General features: G+C 38.3%; 1 protein-coding gene across 3 annotated transcripts in view; it reads right to left on the bottom strand.

Annotated features, from left to right (window-relative positions):
* Positions 1-601: 601 nt before the first annotated feature.
* Positions 602-13,381, bottom strand: part of LOC117246113 (TSC22 domain family protein 4) — a 128,030-nt gene continuing 115,250 nt past the window's right edge. For 2 of the 3 annotated variants that reach the window (XM_078166033.1, XM_078166034.1), the window contains exons 4-5: positions 5,491-5,542; positions 602-971 (exon numbers count right to left, since the gene is read on the bottom strand). In XM_078166033.1, coding sequence (XP_078022159.1) covers positions 822-971; positions 5,491-5,542 — 202 coding nt within the window. In that variant the 3' untranslated portion in view covers positions 602-821. The remainder of the gene's footprint in view (positions 972-5,490; positions 5,543-13,381) is intronic. The other variant, XM_078166035.1, reaches the window with a different exon arrangement.

Genomic DNA, 13,381 nt, shown 5'->3' on the forward strand with positions numbered 1-13,381 from the left:
GGTATAAACTTATCAATATAAACTAGGTTAAACTGGTTTCAGCTAACCAGTATATACTGGTTTAAATTGGTTCAAACTGACCAATGAAAAACTGGTTTAAACTGGTGAAAACTGGTACAGACCAATATAAACTGATTTAAACTGACCAATGTAAACTGGTTTAAACTGACCAGTGTACACTGGTTTGAACTGGATTAACCTGACCAATATGAGCTGATTTAAACTGGCTTAAACTGACCAATATAAACTGGTTTAAATTGACCAATATAAACTGGTTTTAACTGGTTTAAACTGACCAGTATAAAATGGTTAAAACTGGTACAGACCAATATAAACTGGTTTAAACATGTTTGAACTGACCAATATGAACTGGTTTTAACTTATCAATTTACACTAGTTTACAATGGTTTAAAGTGGTTTAAACTGACCAGTGTAAACTTGTTTAATCTGGTTTTAACCGACAAATATGAACTGGTTTAAACTGGTTTAAACTTACCAATTCAAACTGGTTTTAACTGATTTAAACCGACCAATATAAACTGGTTTAAACTGGTGTTACAACTGGTAGTCCTCATTAAACATTATCATTATCAGTCCGTTGTGTAGTTAGACATAATTATTTTATTAGAATTTGTTCTCTATCATCATCGTCATCATCGTCATCATCATCATCATCATCATCAACATCAAATAGTCCTGTTGTCATTGTTACCAGGCTCCTCATTAGTCTGATTATAATCCTGTTAAAAACAGTATCAGGATGTGGTGTATGTTATGTGTTGTGTATATTGTGTGTGAGTGTTGTCATGATGCGGTGTATGTTATGTGTTGTGTATATTGTGTGTGAGTGTTCTCAGGATGTGGTTCTCCCTCTCCAGTTGTTGGTTCCTGTCTTGCAGCTCTCTGATTTGCTCCCTCAGAAGCTCCACCTCCTCTCTGACCGCCAGCATCAGGTGACTCTTTACCAGGTCCTACACACACACACACACACACACACACACACACACATCGTATTAACAGAGATAGATGTGGGCAGATGCTCTGCTCCAATTCAGCCAGCAGAGGGCGCAGTCACACCACAGTAAAGTGACTGATTATTTTAATATTAATAAAGAATAAAAAGATTTATATGTATATATATGTGTGTGTGTGTGTGTGTGTGTGTGTGTGTGTAATAATAAAAACAGCTCCAGAGTTTAACAGAAGGATAAAAGACAAAATGAAATAAAAATATTAAATCAAAAGTGAAAACTACATGAAGGAAAAACAGACCGATAAAACGCCTCATCAGAATATTGTCTCTGTTTAACGACTAGACAGGGAGACCCGCTCTCTGGGCTCATTTTTATTATGTGTATGGAACCGTTAGCTGAAGCAGTGAGACAGCAGAATCCTATTAAGAGAGTAACAATAGGACAGGAGGTCCATAAGTTGGCAATGTACGCTGCTGATGATATTATTATGTATATAACATCACCTGGAACTTCACTACCAGCTTTAAAGGAATTAATCAATGAATACAGTGATTTTTCTGGATACAGAATAAATGAAACTAAATGTGAGTCTATAACTATTGGTACTGAGTTAACACAGATAGCTAAGAACAACTTTAAGTTAAAATGGAATCAGAAAAAAAATTAAGTATTTGGGAATTTTCATTCACAAGGATCTGAATAAATTATATGAAGTCAATTATGTGCCTTTAGAGGAAAAAATTAAATCTGATTTAAATAGGTGGAAAATGTACCAGACTCTATTCTTCAACAAGTGGACACAATTAAAATGATGATTCTCCCACAGTTTCTCTTCCTGTTCCAGACATTACCAGTACCAGTTCCTACCATATCTTTTAAAAGGTGGAATGAACTACTAAGTAAATTTATATGGAACAATAAAAAGAAAAGAATAAAATTTAATAAATTAACTAAAGCAAAAGAGTGTGGTGGGTTAGCTGTCCCTAACCTGCAGAGCTACTTTAATTCAACACAAATAAATACAGTTTTAAGATGGTCGAATGACCGAGTTGAAGCAAAGTGGATACTGATTGAGGAAGAGGCCATACCAATATCTATAAAATCATTACCTTATACAGACAAAAAGGATTACTCACAAATCAAAGGACTAAACAGATGGGTTGATAACACACTAAAAAGTTGGAAAAAGATACGCAAAACTCATAAAATAAACGATGACTTAGTATACTTCCGGGAAATGGCATGGGATCCCCAGTTTGAGCCAAACAAAACAGATAACATTTTGAAAGTATGGGCATCAAGAGGATTAAAAACATATTTACAAATGATGACCAACAATACCATAAGCTCATTTCAGTCATTAGTTTATAAGTACAATCTGGCACAAAGTAATTTTTATAAATATTTGCAAACAAGGACATACCTTACAAAATGTTTAAAAAATCAAAGTGCAAAAGAAATGCCCCCTTTAATTACCTTTCTAAGCAAAAGTCATAATAAGAAAATAAAAAACTCGCTGTCAAAAATATACAAAATTCTGGAGAATAGTACGGATGCTGAAACTAATACTCAACAAAAATGGATGTCTGAACTAGGACAGCAGGTTAACAAAGAAGAATGGAAGCAAATGTGCAGAGATTCACAAAACAACAAACTCTAAGTACTGGAAAGAATTTTCATGGAAACTATATTCAAGATTTTTTATTACACCAGAGGTACATTCCAAAATTAACACATCTGTGACGTCGAATTGTTGGAGAAAGTGCGGGGAGACAAAGGCAAACCACTCACATACAGTGGTGGAAAAAAGTTTTCGGACACCCTTAAAATTTTACACAATCTCAAATATTATCATGAAATATTTGTGGAAAAATCTTTTTTGTGTTTCAAAAGGTGTGGCTGCATTGGACAGATACAAACAAATACAAATTATATTTTTTGTTACAAGAAAAACTAACAAAACTAAATTCTTGACAGCTTCAATATGTCAGTTCTCAACATTGTCGGTATCAAAGTCAACAAATAACAGAGAATGTGTTCAAAACTGAACAAAAAATAAATAACCCATCACATCATCAAATTAATATTTAGTAGTCCTGCCATTGGCACGTAGTAGAGCTCTAATCCTGGCTGGCATGTTCCCCACGAGCCTTTCACACTGTTGAGGGGTAATCTTGTCCCATTCTTCTTGAATTACTGCTTTTAATTCTTCTAAATTCTTTGGTTTATGCTTTGAAACAGACCTTTTGATAATCCACCACAGATTTTCAATGGGGCTCATGTTCGGGGATTGAGCTGGCCACTCTAAGACCTGGATACTGTGCTCCTGCAGCCAAGTTCTACTGGCCTTGGATGTGTGGCAAGGGCCATTATCTTGTTGAAACATCCAGTTTTTACCTCGACGGAACAGTGCACGCGCAGAAGGGAGCATGTGGGTTTCGAGAATGGTACAATACTTGGTAGAGTTCAATGTGCCATCACAGACAGTGAGATGACCAACACCAGCAGCACTCATGCATCCCCAAACCATGATACTGCCTCCACCATGCTTGACAGTAGGTACTGTACATGCTGGAGATAATGCTTCGCCTGGCCTTCTGCGCACCCTCACATTAGTAGGAGGAAGATAAAGCTGGAAACTGGACTCATCTGACCACAAAATCTTCTTCCAGTTCCTGGCTGTCCAGTTCTTGTGTGCCTGGGCCCAACGACGCCGGGCTAACCTCTGTCTCTCATTGATCAGGGGCTTCTTGATAGCCTTGTAGGACCTTAAGCCATGATCTAAAAGTCGGCCACGTACAGTGCGGGTGGAACACTGGACACCAGTTTGGTTTGACCACTGCTGCTGAAGCACCTGTGATGTCATTCGGTGGTTTTGCCTGCACATGCGGATCAGGATGCGGTCATTTCTTGCTGAAGAAATCCTTGGACGCCCAGATCTTGGTTTGTCTTCCAAGCTGTTGGTTCGTCTGTATTTCTGCAGAGTGTATCCAACTGCTGAAGGACTGCATCTGCACTTCCTGGCTATCTGGCGGCAGCTGTACCCTTCCTGGCTGAGAATCTTTATCTTCAGGCGTGTTTCCTGCGTTAGGTTCCTTGTTTTAGCCATTTTTGTGTCTGAAGAACTTTCAAATGTGCTGGCTTTATGTAGACACGAAGCTGGGCAACAAAAATTGTGTCTTTTAATAAAAAGAACGACCTTCATCACTGGTACCAAAATGACCCAATACTCAAAATTTCTTATGTATTTTTATGGAACCAATCAATTTTAAGTTTTTAATGGCTTTTTTAGGATTTATTTAGTATTTTGGCTGTGACTGTACTAAAAGAAATTGCACTTGAAGACCTAAGAGTGATTACTTAATGCAATATTTTCACAAATGCACTGTATTTTCTTTTTCTGTCCTGTATTAAAAATATTTTGGCACTCAGTGATAACAACTATCATGAGTATATTTCAAATACAAAAAGCAATTAATCCTATGCATATTATTCTAGGAAAATCTCCACCTGAGCTGTCACAGGAAAGAGATCAGTATCTCTATAGAATTCTGAGAACTGCAGCTATGAAACAGATCACAAGGATGTGGCTAAAATCTGGAAGTCCATCAATTAAAAGATGGATGTTAATTATAAGAGAGATTTGTGAAATGGAGAGGGTAAGTTATAGAGTTAGAAATGAAGAATCCGAGCACAAAAGACGATGGATTAAGTGGACGAGCTATGAGGCCATTAATGAATCAAATGAATTAAATAATAAATTTTATGAATAAGACAGACATGATCATTGTATTGTGAATGGTTTGTGGAGAAGTAGATTCACATTTACACAGGAACACACACACACACAGCAACCCCACCCCCTTTTTTTGTTTTTTTGTTTTTGTTGTGCCTTGGTTTTGCTTCTCATCTTTGTATTAAATCTGAATGTGTATACATATGTGCACATTTTTATGCTCATGATTATAAGCATACAGAGGTGCAGATAAGATAAGAATGTATGTATGCGTGTATCTGGACAAAGATGAAAACAGTTTTCACTGGGTGTATATATATTATGTATGGGGGGGGAGAAAAAAAAGAAATTGCAATTAACATGTAAATATTGAATGGAATGTAGTTGTAAAATGCAACATGAATTTATTGCAATAAAAGTATCAAAAGAAAAACGTACGGTAGAATCACAATAAAACTGCAGTAGAATCAAATTAAAACTACAGTAGAATCACAGTAAAACTATAGTAGAATCACAGTAAAACTATAGTAGAATCACAGTTAGATTACATTAAATATCGGGGCATCGGTGGCTTAGTGGTAGAGCAGGCGCCCCGTGTACAAGGCTGTTGCCGCAGCGGCCTGGGTTCGACTCCAGCCTGTGGCCCTTTGCTGCATGTCACTCCCTCTCTCTCTCTCCCCTTTCACACTTGTCTGTTCTATCCATTAAAAAAGGCTGAAAATGCCCCCCCCCACCCCCCACCCCCCAAAAAAAAGAGATTACATTAGATATCAAACTTACCATGGCTTGCTCGATTTTGTTGTCGATGGCAATCAGACTGTTACTGGAACTGCTGAAAGACACAGACAGACAGTAACTGACACTTCAACCGTCCACAGTGTTAACGCTTCAACCATTTACAGTGTTACTGTTTACTGTTATCAATGGGCAGGAAATTGAAGTTGTGGTGTCATATAAATATTTGGGCACCATACTTGACAATAAGTTGACCTTTGAGTGTAACACTGACTCTGTTTAAAGCAGTGTTAGTAAACAAATTAATATCAGATAATCATATTGATTTACTCAGTCTCACTGAAACCTGGCTGTGTCCAGATGAATATGTCAGTCTCAATGAGTCCACTCCTCCCAGTCATAATAATACCCACATTCCTCGAGGCAGCGGCCGAGGAGGGGGAGTTGCAGCCATTTTTAACTCTAGTCTGTTAATCAGCCCTAAACCTAAACTAGATTATAATTCATTTGAAAGCCTCGTTCTTAGTCTTTTACATCCGACCTGGAAAACCTCGCAGCCACTTTTATTTGTTATAGTGTACCATGCTCCTGGCCCGTATTCTGAATTTGTATCTGAATTCTCAGAGTTTTTATCCGGTTTAGTTCTTAAATCAGATAAAGTTATTATTGTAGGCGATTTTAACATTCATGTCGACGTTGATAATGACTCCCTGGCTACCGCGTTTATCTCATTATTAGACTCCATTGGCTTCAGTCAGGGTGTACATGAACCCACTCATTGTTTTAACCATACCCTCGATCTAGTTCTGACGTATGGAATTGAAATTGATAACCTAACAGTCTTTCCACAGAATCCCTCGCTATCGGATCATTATCTGATTACTTTTGATTTCTTTTTACTCGATTACACGCCACTCAGCTACAGTTACTATACTTGATGTTTATCAGATAGTGCTGTTGCAAGACTTAAGGAAATGATTACTCCGTCGTTAAATTCAATACCAAGTCCTTCAGTAACAGAGGTTTCCCATGCCGACTTTGATCATTTTGTCGATAGCGCCGTAGGCTCGCTGCGAACAACACTTGACTCTGTAGCTCCTCTTAAAAAGAAGTTAACAAAGCAAAGAAAGTTCACTCCTTGGTATAACTCTCAAACCCGTAAGTTAAAACAAATATCGCGAAAATTTGAAAGGAATTGGCGATTGACCAAACTGGAAGAATCTCGTTTAATCTGGACAGACAGTCTCGAAACTTATAAGAGGGGCCTCCGCAATGCCAGAGCAAACTATTACTCAGCATTAATAGAAGACAGTAAGAACAACCCCAGGTTTCTTTTCAGCACTGTAGCCAGGCTGACTGAGAGTCAAAGCTCTATTGAGCCTTGTATTCCTTTAGCCCTTAGCAGTAATGATTTTATGAGCTTTTTTAATGACAAAATTCTAACTATTAGAGGCAAAATTCATGACCTGCTGTCCTCAGATAGTACCTATCTAACCTCAAACACAGCTGTAAGACCTAATATATATTTAGATTGCTTCTCCCCAATTTCTCTTCAAGAACTGACCGCAGTGATTTCGTCATCTAAATCATCAACGTGTCTCTTAGACCCCATCCCAACTAGGCTACTTAAGGAGGTCTTTCCTTTAGTTAACACTCATATATTAGATATGATCAATATATCCTTATTAACAGGCTATGTACCACAGTCTTTTAAGGTAGCTGTAATTAAACCTCTACTAAAAAAGCCCACCCTGGATCCAGAGGTGTTAGCCAACTATAGACCAATATCTAATCTTCCCTTTATGTCAAAGATCCTTGAGAAAGTAGTCGCAGGACCGGATGGCAGCGTGAGACCGCGAGACCACTGTGAGATTTTGAGATTCAACATGGCGGCGCCTAGCTGCTAGATTAGATATCAACAAACTAGCCAAACAAATATAATTACCTAACGGGTGACAACTCCAGCCTGCACCATCAGCCAGAGTGGAAGACCAATAAGAGGAAGAAGACCGATTCAGCCACCGATACACAAGACTTATTATCCTCCGAATTTAGCGTCTTGGAATCCATCAACAAGAAGCTAGAAGTGCTCGGTATGCTTCACCAGGAGATAAAAGACCTGAAGGTAAGCTTGGAGTTCACTTACCAGCAGATTAGCGACCTGCAGCAAAACAATGCTGAACTCCGCTCCACCTTAGCGGCGGTCACTTCAGATGTAGATCTCCTCAAAAAGGAAAATAAACTCCTGAAGGAAACTGTTCTCGACGTGCAGTCCAGAAGCATGAGAGACAATTTAATCATTTCTGGCATCCCGGAGAGCACACCAGACAACCCAGAAGTCCAGGTAAAAAAGTTCATGGTGACGGCCCTCAAGATCCCGATGGAGACTGTCAACAACATCACCTTTCATCGCGTCCACAGGCTCGGACCCTGAGGAGGTCAGCGTCCTCGTCCGATCATCGCCAAATTCGAACATTATCAGCAGAAAATGCTCGTTAAGAGTAAAGGATGAGAGCTAAAAGGCACTTGGTTCGGTATGAACGATCAGTTCCCCAGGGAAATCTACGAGAGGCGGAAAGTGTTATATCCCATTTTAAAAGAGCACAGGCAGAAGGGAAATAGGACCTCTCTTGTGGTCGACAAATTATACATAGATGGGCAGCTGTTCCGGCACTCTACCACCACCCCATGGCTCTTCTAAGTGAGATAAGTGCCCCTAAAACCACAAAACAAAGTAGAACCATAGCTTAATTGTATCATAAAAGGAATTAAAAAATAAATAAATAAATAAATAAAAAAAGATGCGGGTATACATGTATATATATATTGGGACTGCACTATTCTTGAAATAAATATATGTATGTATATTTCATTGAAAATGGTACTCTGACACATTTCTCCTGCAACAGATAATTAAGCATTCCTGCGATTGCAATGCAATTAATCATGCGGCCCTGGTATATATGTATGTATATATGTATATATGCAGATGTATATGTATGTACATGTGGTTATATGGATATATATATATATATATATATATATGTGTGTGTATATATATATATATATATATATATGTGTGTGTATATATATATATATATATATATATATATGTATGTATGTCTATATGCAGATGAATATGTATGTACATGTGGATATATATGTATATATGTATGTATATATATATATATATGTATATATAATGAACACAACACTGACTTAGTGAAAAGGAAAAAAAGGAAAAAAAAAAATCTCACAGGGTGTGAATGTACACTTCACATACTCCACCCAGCATTCTGCCTTTACTTCTCTATTTTTTTCCCTCCGTCATGTCCCCCCCCCCTTTCCCTCCCCCTATCCCTCTCACTCACTCCCCCTCCCTCACCTCACACACAAATACACTCCATGTAACCCCTTTGTTCTTTCAGGTTTGTAAATACCTCAAGGCACAGGCGCTTCTGGTTGTTGAACATGCTTGTATATATTCTAATGCTCTGCTCCATAACCCTGTGATGCTTCACCATGACACATCGGTTGACTGTAATACATACACTTAACAATTACATATACTCATGCAAAATCCACGCAGATAGAAACTCACATAGAAACACACACAGATCATTCTCCATACCCACACACAGTATGATAAAACCCCCACTTTGTCAATGTCACACCTAAACTTGGTTTCCTGGAATGTACATGGCATCCGCTCACAGGTGAAAAAAATTAAAGTGATGGACTTTGTCACAAAATTGAAAACAGATATTTTTCTCCTACAAGAAACCCACTTGCTAAAGTCAGAAGAAAAATCTCTTAAAGATCCAAATTTTAATCAAATTTTTTCATCCTGCTATAACAACAGACAAAGAGGTGTCTCTATCATGGTCCACAAGAGACTACCATTTACTTTAAACAGCACGGTAACAGACCCAGAAGGCCGCTACATCATTGTTCAGGCAACAATCTTTAACAAATTATATACAATCGTTAATCTGTATGCCCCTAATAATGATGATCCAGCCTTCTTTCACACAATCTTCTCTTTACTATCTAACCTATCAGACAGCTCGACAACTATAATTGGAGGAGACTTTAACACAGTCCGAAATGCTTCATTAGACCGATCTAGTAACTCAGCACACACAAAGCAATCACAATCGGCTAAGGTAATACAGGAATACATGGATGATTTTGGGCTTGGCGATGGCTGGAGACTCAAATACCAATCGAAGAGGGAATATACTTTCTTCTCTCCTATGCATCGCTCATTTTCAAGAATTGACTTTTTTCTCTTAAATAACTCCATCTCACAAAAAATTACCACAAAAATACACCCGATCATTATCAGCGACCATGCACCAATATCACTCAATCTGCAAATAGAAACCATCCATAAACGGCCCCCAACATGGCGCTTTAATATCTCTTTACTCAAAGACCCAGACTTTGACAAAATGGTGAGACGGGAGTGGGCAAACTTTCTTGAAGACAATGACTCTCCAACTTTATCTCCATCTTTAATATGGGAAACTGGGAAGGCAGTAATCAGAGGAAAAATTATATCATACTCCTCCTACAAGAAGAAACAGGAATTGCAAGCAGAAAAAAACATTGAGGAAAAAATTAAACAACTAACACAGGAATATGCAAACAATCCAAGTGATCAAGTATGGACCCAATTACAGTGTACAAAATCGCAACTGGACAATATTCTATCAAAGAAAACTGAATTTATCATACAACAACTAAGATATAATAACTTTGAACACAGTAACAAATCAGGAAATTTTTTGGCTACTCAGCTCCAATGCAATAAAGAAAAATCTCTGATACCAACAATCCAGGGGCCGTCCGGAAATTACACACAATCTCCTCAGGAGATCAATCAGATCTTCTACTCTTTCTACCATAACTTATATTCAACAGTAAACAATCCAAACCCAGAAGATATTCAGGCTTTTCTCGATAACCTAAATTTACCTCAGTTATCCACGGAACACAGAAATATGTTAGACGCCCCCCTGACTATTAATGACCTGCAGAGCGCATTAGACAAAATGCCAACAGGTAAGGCTCCAGGTCCAGACGGCTTTCCTGCCGAATTTATAAAACATTTCTGGACAATATTAGCACCACTTTTCATCAGGACAGTGACAGAGATCAAAAAGAATGGAGGTATAAGACCTCACATGAATACAGCAGCAATCAAATTATTACTAAAGCCAGACAAAGACCCCACGCTTCCTTCTAGCTACCGTCCTCTATCACTAATTAACAGTGATATCAAAATTATCTCAAAGGCACTTGCTTCTAGACTGGAGAAAATAATCGCATCAATAATTCATAATGATCAAACGGGCTTCATTAATGGCAGACACTCAAGCAATAATGTCAGAAGAGTTCTTAATCTGATAAGTAAAGCACAACGCGTTAATACAAAAGCAATTATTCTGTCACTTGATGCAGAAAAAGCCTTCGACAAGGTCAACTGGTCCTTCCTATTTGCCACCCTGAGTGGATTTGGCTTTGGAGAGTCATTTATCCAGTGGGTATCAGCCTTATATAATTCCCCTAAGGCCACAGTCACCACCAACAGGATCACATCTAAAAGCTTCATTTTGCAGAGAGGAACAAGACAAGGGTGCCCACTCTCGCCTCTACTGTTTGCAATATTCATCGAACCATTGGCTATGGCAGTCCGTCAGAACAGCAAGATCATAGGTATCCATTCCGCCAATTCAGAGCATAAAATTAATCTATATACCGACGACATTTTACTTTATCCGAAATCGTCTTTACATGAAGTATTTAATCTCATAACAAATTTTTCTAAATTTTTGGACTACTCCATCAACTGGTCCAAATCGACAATACTGCCAATAACGGAGAACTCTTGGAATCCTGCAGACCAAAAATTTTCTCTCCCTGCGGGCAACATAAGATATCTTGGCATAAATATTTCACCCAAACTATCAGACCTGGTCCACCTGAACTTTAGCCCGCTGCTAGATAAGATATGTGGTGACCTGAAGTGCTGGAATAATCTTCCCATCTCCCTCCTGGGACGAATAGCCACAGTTAAGATGAAAATTCTACCCCAAATTAACTATTTTTTTCCATGATTCCATTCACACCCACATCGAAATGGTTCCTGTCATTAGATTCTGCAATTATAAAATTCTACTCAAAGAACAAAACAGCAAAAATTAGCCTAAGCACCCTTCAGAAAAACAAATTGGAAGGGGGATTGGACGCTCCGAACTTTAAACATTACTATTTAGCTAACCAGCTACAATACCTATTGAAATGGTTATATCCAAACGAAGACTACAACTCCTGGCTCGAACTAGAACAGGCGGACTGCAACAATATAAAACTCTCTGACCTCCCGTTTATCACCACTACACTCAGACGTCATAACTGTTTTAAGAACCCAATGATTGCTTCCACCTTATCAGCCTGGTGGAAAACACTAGAAATCACAAACTCTCCGATAGAACCTTGCTTGCTCTCTCCAATTTGGCACAACCCGGATTTTGAAATTAACAAAAGACCTCTCCATTTTAGCACATGGGAGATGAAGGGAGTAACTCATCTCCATCACCTTTTCCAAGACAATATACTTATGACATACACAAACTTATTTCAAACTTGAAATAAGAAATGGCAATTTTCTACAATATTTACAATTGATAAAAACAATCAATTCCAGCACCTCAGGACACTTTGCAGCCACCAGAATTTGCCAAACATATTACAAAGCTTTCTCCGAGTAATAAGAAGAACCTTTCTAAGATTTATAAATTACTGTCAAAGACCAGTTCTATACATTTACCAACTTTAAAATGGTAAAAAGAACTGGGTGTATCACCGGACCCTGACTTCTGGACTCAGATATGCAAAAATACATTTAAGATGATAAGACACACTAATATACGACTTATCCAATTTAAAGTACTCCACAGAACACACATCACCCAACAAAAGATGAATAGAATGGGCTTTAGTCAATCTGACACATGCACTCAGTGTACTCAGAACACTGCAGACACCTACTTTCATGCACTGTGGTTATGTTCACCCGTCCAGCACTTCTGGTCAACAGTCACCCAAAAACCCTCCTCCATTTTGGACTACAGGATCCCATTATCTCCCAACCTGTGCTTAATTGGTGACCTGATGACAATTGACCCCCCAAACAGCCACTGCAACTCTCTTCTTGTAGCTCTCGCCATCGCCAAGAAAACAATCCTAGTCAACTGGAAAGATAAACAGACCCTCAACATCAACCATTGGCTGAATCTCCTTGTACAACATATTTTGCTGGAGAAAATATCTGCTGGCCACAGAAACCAATTAACATACTTTACAGAAAAATGGTCACCATTTATTCACTCACTAAACATGTCTGTATAGTGCCACTCAGCCTGTGAGCATATGCCACCTGTACATATAAATATTACAACTCAAGAAAGACTGTTGTGTAATATGTAACATGTTTCTGTTAATGATGTAACCCCTAATCCCTCTATCAATCAATCAATCAATTTTATTTATAAAGCCCAATATCACAAATCACAATTTGCCTCACAGGGCTTTACAGCATACGACATCCCTCTGTCCTTATGACCCTCACAGCTGATCAGGAAAAACTCCCCAAAAAACCCTTTAACAGGGAAAAAAAACGGTAGAAACCTCAGGAAGAGCAACTGAGGAGGGATCCCTCTTCCAGGACGGACAGACGTGCAATAGATGTCATACAGAACAGATCAGCATCATAAATTAACAGTAATCCGTATGACACAATGAGACAGAGAGAGAGAGAGAGAGAGAGAGAGAGATGCAGGTAATGACAGTAGCTTACAACAACATTATTGAAAGTAATAATATTATAGTTATAGTTCTGGCTACTGTGGTACAATATGTTGAAAGTATG

Source organism: Epinephelus lanceolatus, unplaced genomic scaffold, assembly GCF_041903045.1.
Source record: "Epinephelus lanceolatus isolate andai-2023 unplaced genomic scaffold, ASM4190304v1 scaffold28, whole genome shotgun sequence".
Lineage (NCBI taxonomy): Eukaryota > Metazoa > Chordata > Actinopteri > Perciformes > Serranidae > Epinephelus > Epinephelus lanceolatus.